At 44.9% G+C, this 22,692-nt stretch overlaps 1 protein-coding gene across 1 annotated transcript in view; it reads left to right on the top strand.

Annotated features, from left to right (window-relative positions):
* The window catches only part of AGMO (alkylglycerol monooxygenase), a 190,746-nt gene that overhangs the window by 86,624 nt on the left and 81,430 nt on the right, over window positions 1-22,692 (top strand). The window contains exons 9-11 of the mRNA XM_070726513.1: window positions 2,536-2,670; window positions 3,155-3,271; window positions 21,249-21,331. Of these exons, the coding sequence (XP_070582614.1) occupies window positions 2,536-2,670; window positions 3,155-3,271; window positions 21,249-21,331 (335 nt within the window). The remainder of the gene's footprint in view (window positions 1-2,535; window positions 2,671-3,154; window positions 3,272-21,248; window positions 21,332-22,692) is intronic.

Here is a 22,692-nt window from a genome sequence, read left to right as displayed (position 1 = left end):
ATTTTATTGTTGGAAACTGCCCAGAATAGCCCCATAGCAAGATGGGCATAAAATACATTTAACAAATAAAACAAATGATCTTGGTGTTTCCCTTGTTTAATGAAGCTCTCAAACATTAAAATGATTATGCAGATTTTCTGTCATCCTTGTCATGATTGTCCCAAAGAAAAAAAAAACTTTTTAAAAAGGGAACTGGACGTTTTTTGTTTTTCCTTGGAGACACTTTGCTTCTTATTTAAGAAGTTTCTTCAGTTCTGACTGGAGAACTGAGGAAACTTCTTGGATTATATATAATGTGTGTGTTTGTATATTTTCACAGGTACAGGTATGTAGGTCTAGGTATATTCGGGTTTCTTCCCATTTAAGAGAATCCTAACATACTACAGTCAGTGTGCATGTCAGAGAGGGGATGCAGCAATTGGAGATGTTGCTGTGGTTTGGCTTCTGGGTGATGTTTGTGTTTTGTCTGTAGGGTGAGTGTGGTTTTGGGTCTGGTGAGGGTAATTGGTGGTGGTGTCCTGTGTTTGTCAATTTCCATAGCTCTGATTAATCTGTTGATAAGGGCTTGTTTCCATATGTCTGGTAGGTGGGAGGTATTGTCACATTTATTCATATTGTGAGGATGTTCCTCTATTTCAATGGCTTCCATGATTATTCTTTTGTTGGAATGTTCAGTTTTGGAAATTAATTTAGTTCTTTCAAATTCAATTTCATATCTTGTTTTGAGGTGTTGGAAAAGGGAGGAAGTTTTTTCTTCTTTTCTCACCGCGTTCTTATAAGAAGTAAACTGCACACACAAAGCAAACTGACACACACCATAAATACATGACCACACCACAAACTCAGAGCCAAACCAAAACCCAGGATATTACACCACATACATACATTACAAAACAGCTGACTAGTCTGCAGGCTTCAATTGCCACAACTACTTAGGATGGCATCCCTAATCTGCAAACATCAAATAATCTGCATACATCAATTGCATCAATTACTCAAAGAGTTACCCCACCAACTAATTAGGAAGTTTCAACACAGCTTGCAGCAGCTGAACCAGCACTCCAAACCCACCCACCAATATTTATAGAGGGATGGCAGCTCAGATCACGCTTTTTTTGCCCAAGTACAAAGCCAAAAGCACCAGACTGATGATGATGATGATGATATTAATTTAAATTAAGCATTATATAATAAGAAATATATAATATATATTTAATTATAATATAAGAAATGAAATATAAAAAATGACAGACATCACAATCTCCAGAACTCTTCAGTGATGATTTTACACTCTGACAAAGTTAGCAGGCGCTAACAAAAGCTAAGTGAATTTTTTTTTTAAAGTTCTGGAGATTGTGATGTTTCTCATTTATATTATATTATCATTTACATTACATTATTGGAACTCCAAATTATATACACAAATGAATTATAATACATTTAATAATTTTAAACACTTCTAATTTGTTTCAGATATTTTGTTTATAACAATAGGTACTTTGGCAGAAACTTTTTCTGTTGTTTTGTGTGTTTGTGTACTCACAAATACTTTGTTTTCTAAAGAATGAATTGCAAGGGGGAAAGGAAGTAAGTTAAACATGAATTTAATATTCCTTTTTCATTAGCCCTTTGAATGAATAAACCTTTGGTGTAACAACATTCAATGGACTGTAATAATTAAAAAAATCAGGCTGCAGGTACATATTATATTATTTTACAAAATAGTTCATAATACTACAGGACAGGTTAGCAGTGGGCACGGACTTTTCAACTTTTTCATTTTTTTTTTCATTTTTACATATTTTATGCTTTTTTAAAAATTGTAACATGTTTCTCAAATTTTCTTTGGTCTGATTTTGCACACTGGATTGTTTCATGTGTTAGTTTCTGTAAATTTTGTGCACATTTTTCATAGTTATCTGCTCTTTCTACTGCCTTTTTTATTAGTATAGTATGACCACAAGATGCAGACTGAAGTTGTCTATAGTCATTTTCAAGTACCTGTAAATGTTGTATTAAGTTCTAATTTAATTTAAGAAATAGTCTGGTATCAAACCATAGATCCTGAACCTGGTTTATTTCTTTAAAATGTACTGATAAGCAAAAGTTAAAATCTTTTGTTGCAGTTGTTGGATTTGTTTTGGTGAGTGGTTTCCCATTTCCTTCTTCATAGGGCAAAGAGAGAAAGTGATTGGTCAAAGTCACCCAGTTAGGATCAGAATGGAGTATGTCAGTTTCTGGCCTGGTATCTTAACCACAACTTTAATCACTAGCCATTCTTAAATCAAAGAGTCGAATTGAAATAAAAGTCAAAAACCATTTTTTCATTCCAATAGAATTGGGGGGAAGCCCCTGAGATCCAAAATTGCTAATGATATTTAGACAGTTTATCTTCTCAAAAAAGCTAAGCAAAACTTTGTTACAGTCTATAATCAAATATTTTGTTTATAACACTCAGTAACAAAAATTGCTCTGTTGCTTTGTATTCCAATTAATTTTGAACAATATAAACCTAGATGTTTTCCATTTCTACAGTTTCATCATTATGTTTATATATGGAACATATTTTGGACCACGCCTGGATTAGTCAATAAGCTTTCAGTTATATTCAAGGGACCAGGATGGGCACCAGGCAAGCCAAGACTTGGCCTTATTGAGGAAATTCCCGAAGTAAGTATTAATGTCCATTAAGCCTTAAGCAGTTTCTAGATACTATACCCTGGGTCTTTGCAAACAAACTAGCCTAACAGTCAGAAACCCTGCATTCAAGACCCGACTGCTGCTGTGCCACCAGGTCAACTCTCATAATTCGCTTTGGTTCCGATCTAGCAGTTCAAAAGTGTGCAAATACAAACAAATAAATACTCTGGTGGGCACATTAATGAGAACATTAAAGGAGCCCCAAACTGAGCATCCCCTGGCAACAATGAAATCACCATCTAATTATTTTAACCCGGAAGCACTTAGATGCTTCTTACACGAAAAGAAAAACAATAACTATTGATTAAAATAATAAATCAGTTAAAGATATCTCAAGGAAAGTTATTTTCAATAGAGGCAAATAGAAATTATCAATAAAATGTACTGATAATGTATTTTAAATGACTGATTACTTATTTTTAATAACAAAGATAATTTGCTTTTTTAACTATAGATCACTGGGAAGGAAGTTCCTTTCACCCTCAAATTGCCAAGTTACATGTATATCTATGTAATAATGCATTTTGTCTTAATGTTGGGAATTTATGTTGACTTAACTACTTCCAAACATGTAAGTAAAATTAAATTTTTCGTAGAAAGGCTACTTTTAATTTTCTGAAAAAAAGAAATATACAAATGTTTTGCATTGCTGATGATTGATGAATAAAACTGAAAAACAGTTGAATGTAACAACTGTTACATTCTGTATCTTGTGAGACATGATTAGCTAATTACTTTTCAGAGTATAAGACACACCTTGCTTTTGGGGGAGGAAAATAGGGGGAGGAAATCTCTCTTAACAGGTGTTCATCTGACCAGTCTGTTCAGCTTTAGCACATTATTTTATCCCCTGGTTAGGGCTGAAAAAGCCTTTTTCAGAGGGAGTAGAAAGCCGGGAAGATTGTTGTTAGCATTTTTTCCAGTTAGGGTTGGAAAAAAAAAACTTGGGAAAAGCTATATTCAGACACACCCAAAGTTTCAGCCTCTTTTAGGGAGGAAAAAGCTCCACCTTACACTCCAAAAATATATATAATTTAAATTTGGCAAGACAATTGTGATTTTTATTCGCCATTTCGCCATTTTTTTATCTACAATTTATTATGCTTATCCCTTAACTAATATAAGCATATCATTTTGTATAACAGATGAATAAGTAAGTATACAACCATTCAGTGAAGGACTGCTAAAAATTTTACTATGACACTGTGGGTGTGGCTTATGCAGGATGCCCTGCATTTTCTTTCAACATATTTCTGTGCAAATTGGGTGTTCTGGCATTCTCGCCTATCTGGGCAGCAGCCCACCCCTGCAACCATTGCTATTTAGTGGGATTTGTTAAAGAAGTACAAAGTAACACATTTTTTAGCTACTTCTATCAACCGCATTGTGTCCTATCTTAGATAAACGTTTATAGTTGCATTAATAAGATGAACTGATTGAAGATAGCTCAACATTTTGTTGTCTCTCCCTTAAATGTTTGTGGTGAGGATAAAGGGCATTTTATGGTACAATAATCAGAGCTAGAAGTGGCTTATTACCAGATGATTGACCTGTGCCTGCTTATTATTCATGCCTTTTGTTGGTTAAACTAACCGATCTTTAAAAACCTGTCATTCAAGTTATTCCTTTCATAAATTCTCATAAAATCAGAATACCAAAGGAAGTATATTAATGATACCAGGGACAGACTAATAGAATGGAAATGTTTAGAAAAAAGCCAGAATAAAATCCTGGGTGTTTCTTACTTTATTACAATATTTGATGATTTGGGAGTTATGGCAGGTTTCATTGGATTTGCCGTGGTCATAATTGCCAGAATTCTTTTATCTTACCCAAACATAGCTAGTTCTAATAAGGCTTCTTTTATTTCAATTAATTACTTTTGAATAGTCTTATCTGATTAATTTATCTTAGTGCAACCAAGTACTTCTATACTGCTCTATTTTTTTCATGTTCTGCTGTTAAGCAAGTTTTTAAGGAACGGATAGAGGAAACTTCTGATTTTGTCCTGTTGGGTTAAAGGCAGGGTGTCAAATATTTGGCAATTTAGCTAGTGGATAAGATCTTAGGATGCTTTATTCTGATCAGTAAGAAGAACTCTTGAAAGAGGACTATTTATTTCCCCATGATTACCCTGCGCTGGTTAAGGAGAATTTTGCTTTGGCCGACGACATCAATTTAAGAGTATTGCAGAATGTGGACCAATGATAAATACAAAACAGGCAATAATTGTTGAAAGGGATAGTATTACAAAATAATGGAAAAACTGCATAAGAGTCCACATTTCAGGATTCTTGGCCTAGGCATGAAATAGAGACTCAAACTAGACAGAAATCTATGTTGCAGGAATCCTAAAAAAAAGTCTAGAGCTATTGTAGAAATAAAGCATGTATGTGAATAATATAACTTGGCATATATCTTCAATATCAATTTTCCACTACGATGAATTATGAAATGCCCGTAGACACAACTGGAGCTTTTTCCTTGGCTATGTCACAAATGTGGCAATAGTCCATATATAGAAACAACTGTTTTCCTCATTTTTAGACATATGTTCTATTCTACAAAGCACTTGAAACAGTATATAACTTTATAATTCTCATTACTATAGTGACTTTATCTTTGCTGTTACACATGAGCACATAATGTTTTTTTCTCTCCATGAAGTTTCTTGGTATGAAATGTTTTTCTTGGACAAAATAAGAAACACAGAAAAAAAATATTTGGACCAGACCCCTGCACACATTTAGGTAGATGATTCTTCCACAAACAGGTTTAAATAAAAGTCCAATGGGAAAAAACAGCACTCCACTGATTTCTAAAAGGATATGACTCTATTTCAAATTATATTAGACGGAAATAACTTGAAACTTAATAGTTTGAGACAGCAAGAAATGCTCAGTTTAGTTTCCTTTCAGATCTGGTTCTATGTCTTTTGCTTCTCTCCAGAACTTAAATGACAATTAATTCTGACCTTTTTTGGTCTTAGTAAAGAAAGATTCTGACAATGATCACTGGCTTTGTTAGTGATAGTGTTGAAAACAATTTTGTTTCACTGAACATGCTTGTGATACAAAAGTTGCAATTGGTGGAATATAGCAGAATCATCGGAATGCATTTATTTGGCAGGAGAAAAATAAATAACCTAAGTGTTATTTACTTCTTGATTTGAAACAATGGAAAAATAAGAGTTGTTTTATAAATACTTTACGGAATGCAAAAGTTTGGATTTTGTTTTGATGTACCAAAAGGTAGGTAGGAGGTTAATGGATTCAAAAGCAGTAAACACAAAATTAGGTAAAGCTAAAAAGTTTTATTAAATAAGGCATAATATAGATATGAAATATTTCCAGAAAGGACAAAAAAGGATGTATGGCATCAGTAGAATTTCTGAGTTTGAAATCATAATATTCTGATATTATTGATGAAAGGTCTGAAATAAGCATATAATTTTCTACTCATATAATGTTTAAATATCACAAGACAAAGAAAAAAGACTCATATTGATTTACAACATATAGGAACCATTGTTACTACTACAACTACTACCACTTTCTTGTATTTTTCTGCCTAGATTATAGAATTTATTTACTTTCTATGTGGTTTCACACAATAGATCTTCACAAGATTCTGTTCTCCATACTTTGGAACTTGCTGGATCTGCCCCTTCCCCAGAATTTGCTCGGTCCTTCTACCAAGTAGGACATGTGGTGGCTCCTCCTCTTGTTGGCCTTCCAATCCTTCCCATCCTTGATCCTCAATTTCCACCAGGTGGCTCCTCTATTCTCTTCTTCTCCTACAGAACAAGAAAACATAATAATCAGATAAGTCATTATCTTCTGGCTTGCCTATCTCCCTTGCCTCTCTCCCACCCCCCCACTTGGGGGACCGCAAGCTCATCAGGGCCGACCCTTGAGGCTCCGGCAAGGAAAAAACTTCACAAAGAGGACCATTGGCGGCACAGTAGGATTCTTCTTCTTTTTAGTTGCAGTCATTCGCTGGTTGTTTTTCTGCCTTGCCACTGCTGACTTGTTTTCTATTATCATGAAACAACCTGGCCTCTTTTTATATACAGAGTGGGACGATTGTTTCAAAGTCATTTTTTAAAAAGAAAATATAATCTTTATTTAAGATAAATATAGGAGAGGATACATAAAGCAAAAAGACTAAGTGAATATTGGTACAAATGAATTTAGAGTATACACACGCTTACATATATAGAAGAAAATTTAAAATTTAGAGTATATGCACGCTTACATATATAGAGGAAAAATTTAGAGTTTATGCACGCTTACATATATAGAAGAAAATAAGGCTAAAGAGAGAGAAAGAAAAAAAGAGAAAAGGGGGAAAGAAAGAGAAGAGGAAAAATTAAAAAGAAAAAAGAAGAAAGAAAGAAAGAAGAGATACATTCATATCTATGTCATTTTGTTCCATCCCCAGGGCTTAGTTTCTATTTTCCAAAAAGGTATTTATTAGTGCAACAGTCCCAGTGCTCCCTTAAAAAGTTCACATCATTGGTTCACCCACCCAGAGCCACTTGGCACCTAAAGCCTACTGCAGGCCTCGAGCACGCTGCTTACTGGTTTTTTTGGTAGCACACTCTAAATTACTGGGCCTTGTCGGGACTCCTGTCATGGGAGATTTTTCTAATTTGCCTTTATCTCCACGAGGGCCTAGTATCTGCACCATCTCTCAATTACTTTGGAGTCACTCCAAATAAGCAGAGGGTTGCAGAGGCCCCAAGACCAGGAACTTTTTTGCTATTATGGAGAGCAAACAGAGACCGACTCCTAGGCCCCTCTGTTGTGAGGTTCCTCAGGGGTCAGTTCTCTCTCCCCTACTGTTTAACATCTACATGAATTTGCTGGCTGAGATCATCTGATGGCACAGGGTGAGTTTTCAACAGTACGCTGATGGCACGCAACTGTACATTTCCACCCCGTATCAATTCAGTGAAACAGTGGCTAGGGGCTTTGAGTGTCTGGTTGAGTGTCAACAGGCTCAAGCTCAGCCCTGACAAGACTAAGTGGCTGTGGGTTTTGCCTCCCATGGACAATTCCATCTGTCCATCCATTACTTGGGGTGGAAATCTTGACCCCCCTCAGAGAGGGTCCACAACTTGAGAGTCCTCTTTGATCCACAGCTGAGGCTAGAACAACATCTCTCAGCTGTGGCAAACAAGACCTTTGCACAGGGAGTCTCTCCTCACAGTACTCATGCCCTCATCATTTCAATGCTTGATTACTGCAATGCGCTCTACATGGGGCTATTTTTAAAGAACTTTTGGAGACTTCAGTTAGTCCAGAATGCAGCCGCACAAGCTGTTATGGGTTTTCTCAGATATACCTATGTTTCTCCATTACTCCGTGAGCTGCACTGGCTACAGACTGGTCTCCAAAAATGTTGGTTATTACCTATAAAGCCCTACATGGCTTAGGACCAGATTATTTATGGGACTGTCTTCTGCCTCACATATCCCAGCAACTCGTCAGATCTCGCAGAGTTAGCCTTCTCCAGGACCTGACGGCCAAGCAATGCTGGTTGGGAGGATGATAGGGAAAGGCCTTCTCTGTGGGTGCCCAGGCCCTGTGGAATCAACTTTCCTCTGAGATTCATACTGCCCCCACCCTCCTGGCCCTTCTTTAAAAATACAGCTTTGTAGGCAAGCCTGGGCATTAGTGGAATGGATGACTGATGGATGAATGCTTTTTAATATTTTGTGGTTTTATATTGTATCCTATTTTACTTTTGTATGCCTGAGTCCACTGATATGTGTTTAATTCTAGAACTATTCTTGCTGCAGAGTTGCTGTTCTAACATGTATGAATGTACAGGACATGGCCATACCTGCAAGCGTAATTCTCATATTTCCCTGAAATGGAAACAACACCAAGATTTTAATATGTTTTTATTTATTTATTTATTTATTTTGTTTATTTATTCGATTTTTTTATGCCGCCCTTCTCCTTAGACTCAGGGCGGCCTACAACATGTTAGCAATAGCACTTTGCTGGAGAGACGGAGTAACGACACGGACACCAGAGCTGGATTTAAATTGGGTCATTTTTATTAACATAAATTTGCATAATTTATTCAATACTTTGCATAAATTAGCATAATCAACTATGACCCGGAACTGGACCTGCAGGGTCAAACAACTACTTCCGGGGCGGAAATGACATTATGCCAAAAACATTCCTGGGCAACTCATGGGCGTATCTCGATGCAAGTCCAGGTGAGGGCCAGGCCGTCACCTGCGACCCTGCCATGCTGTGCATGAGGGGGGTCCCACCGGCTAACCGGAATCCGGGAATTAAAGGTGTAGGACCCAAAGACAGGTTCCCCCCAGCTGCTCAGGCAGAAACTCCCTCCATGAGCTTGCGGAGAACCTGTCAATCATCCCCAAAGATGCCCAAGGGAGAACGCGCGGTTGCTAAACCACCCCAGTTTTCCGCCCCTAACCTGCCTACCCAAATGACCAAAGGTAAGCCAATTAACCTAATAAATGCAAGCACCCCCTAACCGCACATCCATCACCTCAGTGTGGAATGGGCGAAAAAACAGCCCCGCTAAGAGGCGGAACTGCAAAAAATTCCCATTCGGCCCCCTAAGGGCGACCCCTAAGCACACTGTGAAATAGTGGAGGGCGGGCGGGTGTCTGCTCTTCTTTGCAGTCCGGGCGAAAAGGGAGAGCCCCGGGCCTGCTCGCCCTTATATAGGGCGAGCAGGCCCCGCCCGGACAAATCAGGAGCCTGGCCAATCAGGCCCTGATCTCCCGAGCGAAGTCTCGCATCGCGAGACTTCGCCCGGGATCCAAGATGGCGGCCGCCATGAGGGACCGTGTCTCCCGGTCCCTCCAGCAAAGCCTGCCTGCCGGGTAAGTCCGGCGCTGCCCTTGCTGGAGAGACGGAGTAACGACACGGACACCAGAGCTGGATTTAAATTGGGTCATTTTTATTAACATAAATTTGCACAATTTATTCAATACTTTGCATAAATTAGCATAATCAACTATGACCCGGAACTGGACCTGCAGGGTCAAACAACTACTTCCGGGGCGGAAATGACATTATGCCAAAAACATTCCTGGGCAACTCATGGGCGTATCTCGATGCAAGTCCAGGTGAGGGCCAGGCCGTCACCTGCGACCCTGCCATGCTGTGCATGAGGGGGGTCCCACCAGCTAACCGGAATCCGGGAATTAAAGGTGTAGGACCCAAAGACAGGTTCCCCCCAGCTGCTCAGGCAGAAACTCCCTCCATGAGCTTGCGGAGAACCTGTCAATCATCCCCAAAGATGCCCAAGGGAGAACGCGCGGTTGCTAAACCACCCCAGTTTTCCGCCCCTAACCTGCCACAGGAGTGGGGGTCAGATCTCTATCTTGGCCCCCCGACTCCCCCCTCTAGCTGCGCCAGCTCACGCAGAGACCGCTGCAGGTCCTGTAAGAAAAATGGCGTTCCCCCGCTCAGACAGGTGAACGCCATCATCTCGGTAAAGTCATGGCCGGTCTATTGAGATAAGGGGATGGGGTACTACCACTCCACCCAATTCTCTAACCGTTTTACCCAGAGCCCTATTCACCCGTCGCCTAGCCCGGTGAACGGCCCTAAGGGGAGAGGCGTCCCTCCACTCAAGCCTAGGTAATATTTCTGACCACACCACTTGCGTGGTGGGCCAGACCTCACGAAGCCTTCGCAGGTCTTCGCGTGCCTGGATGATCAGCGCCAGGCCTCCCAGTATGCACAGGTCATTGCCACCTAAGTGCAATACCAGCCACCTGGGTGCGGCCACAGGACACTGCCCACCCAAACCCACTTGGGCACGACTCCAGGAGCCGCCCCCCAATACTGCTGGGCGCAGCCACAAAATGCTGACCGCCCAGCAACGCTGGTAGGAGACCCTCCCACCGCATACCTCTTCGGCCCATCCAGGCAACCCTGACCCACCGCCCCAGGGACGGCTGGGTCCCGATGGCGCTCCTGGCCGCCAGGCGGCCGGCCCAGCAAATCATGCTGTGGCCACACAGCAGCGCCGTCGGTATCACGTTAGCCTGGGGACCTGCAAGAGGACACACACACAGAGAGGTTACCTAGCCTAAGCCCTGCCTAGGATCCTCAGCGGGCCTAACATAACCCAAATATGCCGCTGACCGCCAGCGGCCGATCACCCGAATCCAGTGGGCCGGGAAACCAGAAAGTGCCGTGCTAGTGGCGGCGCCGATACGGAACGAACGCGTTCCATAACCGGCGGGATCCGTGCCCCTGGGCCATTGCCCTGGGTCTAACGCACAAAATTGTAAACGGGTCAGAAGGGGTACCGTCCCAATGCCTAGACGGGTACCCCGGACCTGACCCCCGCAGAAAACAACAAAGCTGTAGGGCGGCCACCGTACACACCGATTGGTCGGCGGCCGCACTAAGTTAGATGGTAACCCCTCTGCGTAGCTGATCTGACTTAGACCGCCTTACCACAAGGGACACCCCCCCTTGTCTAAAGGCCAGATCAGCGTGCTGGAAGGCACGGAGCGAATTGTCAGCCTGAGATGAGGCCAGGCCTCGCTGACCCCAAGGGCCCCAAAAAGCATGACACAAGTCGCTGCCCCAAAAAGACGGGCCTCTTACAATGAGGAACACAGACTGCCAAAAACCACGTTGATTAAAGACAGCTGCTCCACCATCAGAGCCTGACGAGTGTCACCAGGGGCCCCCGCTCGCTCCCTCATACAGCCATCCAGCACCTTCCGGATGCAAAGTCACCCGAAAAAGCTGCAAACCCCGCCGCCTTGGACAGAAGGCGAGGCCGGCTAACCAGGACCGGATCGTCCTAACTGACAGGCCACGCTGCCCAAGCTGGACGCAGAACCCGGCCAGGCGCTATACAGGGACGGGCCAGCCAAGCTGGTAACCCCTGCCCTGCCTGAACTCCCCAAACTCCTTACCCGCACGCTGGTATGCCCCAAGGGTGCCGGGCGCTACAGACAAGGGGATTGCCCGGGATGCCCCGTCTCTCCACCACTCTGGATCTCTCCCAGACTCCAGAGGTGGCCGGGAAACTCCTCTGGCAACTCTCGGGCCCACGGGGCCAGGGTCCGAAACTTGGACAACTGACCACGGGACAAGGCATCAGCGACCCCGTTATCCAACCCGGGGACATGCTTAGCCAAAAACAATGCGTTTAGAGACAAGGACCTGTGCACAAAATGGCGGACAAGCCGCATGACCCTGTCGCTCTTTGAGGACAGGGCATTCACCACATGGACAACCGCTAGGTTGTCACACCAAAAGTGCACGGTCTTGTCCCTAAACTGCTCCCCCCCAAAGCTCTAAGGCCACTATTAAGGGGAAGAGCTCCAAGAACGTCAGGTCCTTAACCAACGAAGAGGCACTCCATTCCGGAGGCCATGCCGACCAGCACCACTGGTCACCTAACACTACCCCGAAACCACAAGTCCCCGCAGCATCAGAGCAGAGCTGCAACTCAGCTGCCAAAAGAAGCTCGTGCCGCCATTGAACCTGACCAAGAAATCCCGCCACACACCGAGGTCAGCCCTGACCCCAGCGCCGAGGCGGGTACGATGATGGGGCAAACGGAGCCCCTTCATCGCATCATACAACCTCCTGGAAAAAGCCCTACCAGGAACAACTACCCGACAGGCAAAATTAAGAATGCCTGCCAATTCCTGAAGCTGCCGTAGGGTCACCTTCCGGCAGCCCAGCACCTCATCAAGCTTCCTATTAATCTTGACCAACTTCTCTAGGGGCAATCTGGAAGATTGCTCCTCTGAGTCCAATTCAATACCCAGAAAGGTAATCCTGGTGGCGGGGCCTTCGGTCTTCTCAGAGGCTAAAGGCACCCCCAATTGAGCACAAAGGGCTTCGAAGTCCCGCATCAGAGCGAAACATTGCTCCGAATGCGCAGGCCCCGCCAACAGGAAATCATCAAGGTAGTGAACGACAGTACCCAGACCACTTTGCCTCCTGAGCGCCCATTCCAAAAAGGTGCTAAAACTCTCGAAAAGAGAGCACGAGACAGAGCAACCCATGGGTAAGGCTCTGTCCACGTAATAACCCCCCTCGAAACGGAAGCCCAACAGCCCAAAGTCGTCTGGGTGTATGGGGAGGAGCCGGAATGCCGACTTAATGTCGCATTTACCCATAAGGGCTCCCACCCCACACTTCCTAACCATAGTCACGGCTGCGTCAAAGGACGCATACCGGACTGAACACAGCTCGTCAGGAATGAAATCATTCACTGACTCCCCTTTTGGAAAAGACAAATGGTGAATCAACCTAAATTCACCACTCGCCTTTTTGGGGACCACACCTAAGGGAGACACACGAAGATTCGGGAAGGGCGGTTCCGGGAAAGGCCCAAGGACCCTGCCCTCGGCCACCTCCTTCCGAATCTTCTCCCTAACAATGTCTTCATGACCAACAACCGACCTAAGGTTGTCAGACATGAAGGCCCTCCTAACACCCAGGTAAGGGATCCTGAATCCCTCCAAAAAACCTAGCAAGAGAGCGGCCGCTCTCGAGCGAGGGTGGTAGTCACCCAACCAACCCTCAAGCACCATTAAATTAATTGGGCTGGGCCCCTTTTCCCCCAGCAGGTGGGGGAGGCTTTGGGGGACCCGAGCCTTTTCAATCCCCTTCTTGGGGCGGGGGCACACGGCTGCGGAATGGTTCCCCCCACAACTCCCGCAGGCGTGCCGAAACCTGCAAGTGGGACGGAAACACGCCCCCCTTGCAGCGAACTCGTGACACACCAAAGAGGCCCCTTTTCCAATGGCACCCGCCACGGCCTTGGCCGGTGCGGGCGTCGCGGGCTCCTCTTCCATAAAGTGACCGCTATTGGTCCTATCGCAGCCCTCCTTCCCTGACATATGCGTGGCCTGGAACCACAGGTCCGGAACCACCATATCCCAAGGCAAGTAGGGGTCATGGGCAATACGCATCCTGAACCCCTTGTCGTAATGCCTCCATATGGTGCCCCCATATTCAAAATGGGCCCTCGCTATAAGGTCGATGTACTTCAGCAAGGCAGCGGCCCTACCCGGCTGCCTCTGAATTACCACCGACGCAAAGGTCAGAAAGGCGTACAGCCACGAGCTGAAGCACTTTGTGACCTTTGTTTTCTTAACCTTCTCCCCAGGGACCACCTCCTTGTCCTGTTTAGGGACCTCCCTGTTTAAAATGGAGAAAAGATCGACGTACTCCCCCCGCCATATTGCCTCCTTTACTGACGGGTGAAGATGGTACCCTAAAGGCGTCGCGGGCAACCCACAAGGGATGGCCCCAGGCTTGATGCTGGTGAACGGGTCCCACACCGTGGTGGCCCCCGAGCCCAGCACCCCAAGCCCCGGTGGATACATAAAAGGAACCGGTGGCATAATGGCCGGTGGAGGAGGGATCCAACCCCCCACCCCCGCCCCGGTTGGGACAGGTACCCCCGGCTCCCCTGCAAGCGGAGCCGGCGGGGACCAAACCTGTCCACAAGTGCCTGCAGCAGCTCCCATAAAGCTGTTGCCACCCCCCACTGTGGGCGGGATGAACCCGGGACCCTGCACGGGAAGGAGCGGTGATGTGCCTACGTGTGGTGCAACCTCACCTGCCCCGTAAGGGGTAGAAGCCATCCACGTTGGGCCCATCCTTGTTGGGCCCTGGAACGATGACGACTGCCCCGACTGGGCCCTCTGCCCGGTGTGTCCCGTCTGCGGGTTGTGGGCCCCTTGCCCCTCTGGGGTTGACTCCACTTCGGGGTCGGTGCCCCATGCTGCTGTGGCAGTCGAAGGAAGCCCCTCCGGACCTGCCCCCGACCGCCACCTCTCCAAATCATCAAGACGCTCCAAGACCCTGGCCCAGGAGAGAGAAGGGGAAATCTCGGGGTGAGGGACAGTGGGGGTGAATCCCACCACCCCCTCTACCGGGATCCCACCCAGGGGCCCCTCTGCCGCCGCCCGAGCCCGGGCAGACGGCCTGGCAGCCCTCCTGGGCCGCACCACTGGTGGAGGCCGATGGCCCTGAGCTGGACGCTTTTTAGGGGCCATGACCCTAATTAATAATCTATGTATAACAAGAATAGAAGAAGGGCGTGCCAAAAAACCCCCCCCGAAGGCCCGACACCCAGACAAGGCCTACCCTACCCGCAGGCCTTGCAGCGCACACCTCCCAGGAGGCCCAGACACCAACCCCTCCCAAACTGTGGCAAGGAAGGCCCCACCCAGGCCTTTTATAAGAAGGCCTCAAGCCCCAAGGAGGACCCCCGCGGGCCCGCGAGGACACCCCAAGGGCAGCACACCACCCCACCACCAACGATGGTACTGTGGCTCCAAACCGGAGCGGAGCCCAGCCGATGCTGGCTCCGCTATGGTAAAGGGCTTCCCGCTGGTCTGCAGGCCACAAAATGGCGCCTCGCACGAGGTCGCCAACAAAATGGCCGCCGGAGCAGAACGAACGAACGTCTGCTCTTCTTTGCAGTCCGGGCGAAAAGGGAGAGCCCCGGGCCTGCTCGCCCTTATATAGGGCAAGCAGGCCCCGCCCGGACCAATCAGGAGCCTGGCCAATCAGGCCCTGATCTCCCGAGCGAAGTCTCGCATCGCGAGACTTCGCCCGGGATCCAAGATGGCGGCCGCCATGAGGGACCGTGTCTCCCAGTCCCTCCAGCAAAGCCTGCCTGCCGGGTAAGTCCGGCGCTGCCCTTTTAATAGAGCATTTATCATTGCAAATCACAACCACTTAGCATTCTTATCTCCATATCTTTGAGAGTTTGTTTCTTTGTTGCTAGTCAACATTCCATGACTTACATTATCATTTATACTGATGAGTATTCAGTAAATTTTAAGTTTCAGTGATAGATTGTCTGATTTCATAGAACAATAACAGATAGTGTTAATTTCTCTTTAGTCATCCAGTCATATATTACAGTGTGAAGTCACATATGAACTCAGATATTTATACCTAGGTCACTAAATATGTGTTGTATACAGATATATTTCCGTTCTATATCTCTGTATAGGGATATTTTTCCCTACTGTTTTTCTCAGTAGACAGGTAACATCTATTATATCTGTTTCAGAGTCTTTGATAAAACCACAGTGGTTTGGCTAAGTATTGAGGTATCAAAGCATAGTGAACATTTAAAAATGTTCATTGTATAGAATACCAGATTAACTTGTACTTTGGGCAGTGGCATACATTATATTTGCCTTTCTAAGTGGGAGTGTTGCATTAGTTTGCCAGACTGCTAATAATTCATTTCCTTCTGAAATTTTATTGAGCAGTACTAAAAAGCATTGTGCTCCCTGTATTGTAAGGAGCTTCCCAATTAAATTTTCTCTTTTTCGGTAAGGGAAAATAGTTTAACCTAAATCAGTGTATATTTAATTATATAAAATGTGCTAGTAACTATATTGTGCTGAGAATAATTGCTGCAATGAACTACCTTTTAGCATCACTTTTATCCGAAGTATGAAAGTGGCTCTGTGCTTAAAATGTTGGCACAAATGAGAAATTTGTGTTGGCTTATAAACTGATTAAGTTGTGTGCATATTTAAAGCAATGGATCTGTTTTTGTAGTTTAATAGAAGTTAAAACTTTAGGGATGACGGCTGCCTTTTGAATCTTCAGTGAAGCAAACCCACTCAAAAATGGCCTGGGTCAGAGGGCCTAATGAGTTCCCCATACCCAGAGAAAAAGAGTTTGTGCTTAATTTGAGACTCCTATTCAACAGCATCCTAGTTGATAGCTATTCTTTCAGCTACCATGACTTTTCAGAAATAATTTAATAGCTTTCAAATAATCAACACTGCCTTCATGCTTTCGAATAATCAACTATCCTATCATAAATCACAATATTTTTAAAAAGTTTAAACAATAAGTCTTTCATCACTAATAAATGAACAAATATTATCTTTTTTATAATCAAACAAATTAATGTAACCATTTTAGCAATTTCTGTTATTCCATTCCACCTTATAGATATTAGCAGTTTGTACACTAGGTGTACAAACAATAATCTTACAGAGGTTATCATATATAAAAAGAATGTGACGAAGATGAGAAGCAACATGAGAAAATATTATTTTACTGAAAGAGTAGTAAGTAAGTAGAAAGAACAAACTTCCATCAGACATGGTTGGTAAATCCACAGTAACTGAATTTAAACATGCCTGGGATAAACATATATCCACTCTAAGATAAAATACAGGAAATAGTACTGTATAAGGGCAGACTAGATGGACCATGAGGTCTTTTTCCACCGTCAGTCTTCTATGTTTCTATGTTTCTATTTTTTTTTCAAACCACTTATCCAGTTTTCCCAAATTCCAGTCTTCAACTTATGAACACAATTGGGACCAAAACTCCAGTCATAAGTTATTGCAGTCTTAAGTCATAGTAACCATGTGACATTTTTTGAAATGATCATTTAAAAAACCCCACTGTAGCTGTTGCCTTATTCTTGTGAATGCCTTATTCTTCCAAATAAACCTTTTTCTTCTGAAGTTAGCAAAAAACATCACAATTCATGACCATGCGATGCTGCAACCAGACACCAAGGAGAGAAGTTTGTGAAATGCCAGAAATATGGTCATGTGATCGCATTTTACAATGGCCATAAACATAGAAACATAGAAGTCTGACAGCAGAAAAAGACCTCATGGTCCATCTAGTTTGCCCTTATACTATTTTCTGTATTTTATCTTAGGATGGATATATGTTTATCCCAGGCATATATGTTTATCCCAAAGCATCTATTCTACGCCATTTTAACTACAAATGATTATAAAATGATAGTAATTACTTGAAGATTATCTGTAAAATTCTCAGGATTACTGTATATATTTGAGTCCCAATTTTTTCAGCCGACAAGCATGATAAAATATCCTTCCTGTTGTTCTCATTTCCAACATAAATCTGAAGCATCTTTATACATTCTAAATTATTTTTCTGGTATAATACGTCAACAGTACAGCATTTAATAAAAGTATATGCTGTGTTTCCCTGAAAATACAACATGTCTTGATATTAAGCCCAACAGGGCTCTCCAGGGCATGTGCTGAAATAACCCATCCCCAAATAAGCCTCCCCTGCAAAAAATACTTTCCTGGGAAAAGGGGAACCTGGCCCATGCACCAAGGCCAAACTGCTTGGGAGCAGCAGAGGTAGCCACTCCCTCAAACGGTGGTTGCCCCCAGTGTGTGGGTTTCCCATTTGTTCCAAGCCCCCACCCTTTCATCAGAAAGAAGGTAGCAGCAGAAACTCAGCCGGTGGGAGGAAATGTTTGGTGTCCATTTCTGTGATTTAACTCACGGCCAACGGCATGGTGTGGCAATAAATGGTGGGAAAGAGACAAGGTGGCGGGAGGGCCCTGCTACAAAGCCTGCTGAGAGAGTTGCCTGCTGAGCCAGAGGTGCAAGGAGGTGGATCCCGGGCCAGACAGGTGGAAGGGCATTTTTGTGTCTCTCCACATCACACTGGCAGAGGGGGGGAGCGGCTCTCCTCCCCTCCTTCCACAATGTCCCCAGAATCTCAATTCCCTCCTCTTCTCCTTGCAGACAGGAACACATTTCAAAATGCCACCAGAGGCAGAACCCAGAGGAGCTGAGCCATTCCCGTAAAGTGTGCGCATCTTGTGTCAGTGCCTGCTTGCTCTCTGTCACTCTGCCAGCCAAAACAGTGGCCACCAAGAGAGAGAGAGAGAAAGAAAGAAAAAGTGAGAGACGGGTGCGCATAGGCACCAACACAAGATGTGCACACTTTGCAGGACTGGTTTGGCTCCTCTGGGCTCTGATTCCAGTAGCATTTTAAAATGCACTGCTGCCTGCAAGGAGGAGGAGAAGGCAAGACAGGGATCGAGGCTCTGGAGGCTCTCCCGACACCACAGTATGTTACGCATGTTACCTGAGTCTGGCAGTTCTGTGCCGTCTCTCAGCAAGTCTGTGCAGAGAAACCTTACAAAATACAGAAAAACTTTTCATGCTGGCAAACAATTAACACCTTCTTGCAGCGAGAAGTTTGTCAGTACTTTGCAAGGTGTTTCCCTGCACAGACTAGCTAAGAGATGCTACGGAGCTGCCAGACTCAGATACGATGTGTGTCTTGCACCATGCTCGCCCCACCATGAGATACATATCTTACCCAAGTCTGGAAGCTCTGTGGCATATCTCAGCCAGTCTGTGCAGGGAAACATTGCAAAGTACAGAAAAACGTCTCGTGAGGGCGAGCAATTAACAACTTCTCACAGCGAGAGGTTTTTCAGTACTTTGCAAGATGTTTCTCTGCACAGACCGGCGGAATGACAACACGGAGCTGCCAGACTCAGATGAGATGCATGTCTTGCATCTGCCTGGCCAACCTCCTGCACCCAAAAATAATAAGATCTCTCCCAATGATAAGGCCAGGGCCATATTTTGGTGGTCAAATGGGTCTTATTTTTGAGAAACATGTGAACCTTTTTCCCCCGGGTACTGAAAATGTGTGTGCATGTGCTATTGCGCATGCATGAGTTCCCACAACCATAATTCAATGCTTATGAACCGCAAAAATGGCCTTCCCCACAGAGGCCCTATTTCCCAACCTCTGTGGGCCTGGTAGGCCCATTTTTCACCATCCCCAGACTCCAGAGGCAAAAATGTCCTCCCCATCTCCCCAGAAACTCTCCAGAAGCTGAAAATGCCCTCCCAGTGCCTCTGCGCAAGCCAAAAATCAGCTGGCCGGAACGTACATGCACATTGGAGCTGAACTAGGGTAATGGTTCATGTGCCAGCAGATATGGCTGTGCCTGCCACCTGTGGCACCCGAAACCATAAGTTCGCCATCACTGATATATAATGTACAGTGATCCCTCGATTTTCGCGGGGGTTACGTTCCAAGACCTCCCGCGAAAATCGATTTTCCGCGATATAGCGGCGCGGAAGTAAAAACACAATTTTGGCTGCCCCCGCCCCCCCCCCAGCGCCTCTGGCGCCCTCGCCCCTACCACCCGCCCGCCCGATCCACCCTGTTCCCCGTAGGCACCCGCCGTTCGCCGCTCGCCCACCCGCCCGCTGCCCACTCCCTTCTGTCCAACCTGCTGTTAAGGACGGCTAAGCAACTTTTCCCCGCGCACACACACACACGCACACAAAGCGAGAAGGGGGTGGAAAGGAGAAGAGGCGGCGGGAGGCAGTCCCGCGTCCCGCTGCCCTAAGGCTTTCCTTCCCCCAGCATCTCCCCCTTGGCTCACCCCTCAAGCTCACGCCTCTTCTCCGCTGGAGCAGGCAGCTGTCCTCGCCCGCCTCTGCTCCCCTTCGTCCAGCTCCCACTCACCCGCCGAGCCCAGGAGCAGCCACTCTGCAAAACTTTTGGGGGGCTCTCCCAAGAGCCTCCGCCTCTCGGCCCGGCCCAGGCCCAGGCTGCTGCTGCTGTGGTGGTAGTGGAGAAGAAGAAGGAGGAGGGTCAGGGGGAGGCTCCCTTCCAGCCAGCCGGACCCTCACGCCCAGCCTGCCACCTGCCTTTCTCGTTCGCTTCCTCGCGGTGCGCCCTCCCTCGCGCTTCTTGCCAAAAGGGAATGGCCACTGCGCCGCCCTCACGACGTCCCGGAGCCCAGGCTGCTCCCGCTTTGCCCGAAGGTAGGAGTGGTCACGACGGTGGTTAAAATTATTTTCTGAGCCAGAACTGCAGAAAAAACAATTGCTGCCAGTCTGCCTTCCATTGAGGACTTTATATACTGCAAAAGAGGGCGGTCAAAATAACCGTGGTATAGAAAAAAAACCGTGGAGTATTTTTTAATTAATATTTTTTTTAAAACCGTGGTATAGCGTTTCGTGAAGTTTGAAGCCGCGAAAATCGAGGGATCACTGTAATACAAATTTCAATTCTTTCAGCCACATATTTCCCATTTGTATATTATAACCAAGGTATCTGAATTGAACTGAATATACTTAATGTTCCCCTCAATTCAAATATGAAGAGTCCAGATTCCAAATAGTAGTATTATTTGATATATATATAATAGCTGTGATGCAGAAATATATATATAAGATTAAACTGTCTGACTTATTCTCTTTCCATACTCCAACCCTTCCTTTTTTAACAGAATTTTTTTTTTAGTTGCTAATATTCTCCAAATAAAGATTGGAAAGTATAAAGATCTAATGCTTTTAAGAGAAAAGCTGAAGAAAGGAGGTAGTATGTGATGTGATATTTATTTAGAAAACAGGTCTACCACTTTGTTTCTGGTCATTAAAGGTTCAAATAATGTCAGAAGGATAAACTGTAATAAGAGTGAAATAATTATTTCAAAAGCAATATTGTGCAAAGAATTATTTGAAAGAAAATATCCAATTTTTGTAATCTTCAGCTTTGAAACCTGAAGAAGGAATAAAGGATCTGCAGTGGATTTGCAGTTGTAAAGCTTAAAGTATCAAACTACTCAAAGAGCAGACAGTAACAAACTCATATAATTGAGACTGAAAGTTCAGACTACCTCACTGGGAAATTTAGAACACAATATCTCTCCAGAGAGCTAACCTAAATGAGTAATTTGTCTGCTTGTTGTTTTAACAGACATTATCACAGGTAACTCTTCTCATGAGGATTGGCTACATTGTTCTGACATTGACCTCCATTGGGTTCCTTATGGACCAAAGGTAGGTAATTGAGCCTTTATTTCTATATCCCTTCGTTAGACAGTAAAAGCATTTTGTCTGACATAATAGTTTCTTCTGGTGCTAAAATTACACAAAGGACAAATGTCAAAGTGATAGTTTTTGATTTAAGCAAGGGAAATACTTTATATATCTCTTCTGAATAATAGAGGAGGTGAAAATAATGCATCCTAAAGACTTGGGGGGAGGGTTGGTCTAGGTCAATAGAAGAGAGAAACAATGGAGGACTTTTTTCATATAATAGCAAAACAAAGCTCTTAGTGCTGATCGCTTAGTGATGCCACTAGGTGTGGCCACTAGGAATTTTTAATTAAAAAGTTACATGCAAATTGTCTAGCTTCTGACTTAGCTGTTTTCTTGAAGAATCTAGGACCTTGAGACAATATATCTAGGACAGCCACACCTCCTAGCCACTCCTACCTAGCCGGTCATTAGGGCATATAACTGGTTGTTAAAGATCTCTCTCTCTCCCTCCCTCCCTCCCTCACTCACTCTCTCACTCTCTTTCCCTCCCTCCCTCCCCCTCTCTCTTCCCCACTCTGTTTCTCTTTCTCTCCTTCCCTCTCCCCCTCCCTCCCTGTATCTCTGTCTCTCTCCCCCTTCTCCTTCTGTACTTCTCTGTGTGCTTCTTGCTCTGTCTCTCCCACCTCTCTTTCCCTTCTCTCTGTATCTCTGTGTATCTCTTTATGTCTCCCTCTCCCCTTCTTTAACTCCCCTCCCTTCCCCCTCTCTCTATCTCTCTCTCTCTCTTCTTATCTGCTCCCCCACTGTCCCTCTCAGTCTATCTCTCCCCATCTTTCCTCCTCTCTCTATCTCTCATTCTCTGTCTCTCTCCACCCTTTCACTGTATCTCTGTCTCTGTGTTTGTCTCTCCACCTCTCATTCCCCATTCTGATGTGAAGGATCGAGAAAGCCATGAGGCATTCTCCCATTGTCCCGCAGCACAGTGGACTTTCTTTAGTGCACTTCACAATGGGGGAGATTGGGTCTCCTTCTCCTCCTGAAGCCCATTATGACATGGAGCCACAATGTAACCCTCCCTCACCCCTAGCAGTAGGATGCGGCTTAAAACTCTGAGCCCAAAGCAGTGGGAGGTGAGGACTGCCTTGAGCCAAATAGGGCCACTTTGCTCCTGCACAAAGCCTCCAACAACCCTCCTCCTCCTTCCCCTTCTTCTCTTCTCATGACCAATTTGCCAGCTGTGGTGTGGCTGGGAGGGTGAATTTGTGTAGTTTAATCCAAAATATTTTCATTTCAAGACACAGCCGCCACATGTGAAAGAATATTAAATACTGTTTAATCCTTGAACATTAAATGATATCAGTTGGATTTCTCCCTGCATC

The sequence above is a fragment of the Erythrolamprus reginae genome, chromosome Z (genome assembly GCF_031021105.1).
Source record: "Erythrolamprus reginae isolate rEryReg1 chromosome Z, rEryReg1.hap1, whole genome shotgun sequence".
NCBI classification, from domain to species: Eukaryota; Metazoa; Chordata; class Lepidosauria; order Squamata; family Dipsadidae; genus Erythrolamprus; species Erythrolamprus reginae.
The sequence above is the reverse complement of the archived record's forward strand: the minus strand, read 5'-3'. Positions and strand labels throughout refer to the sequence as shown.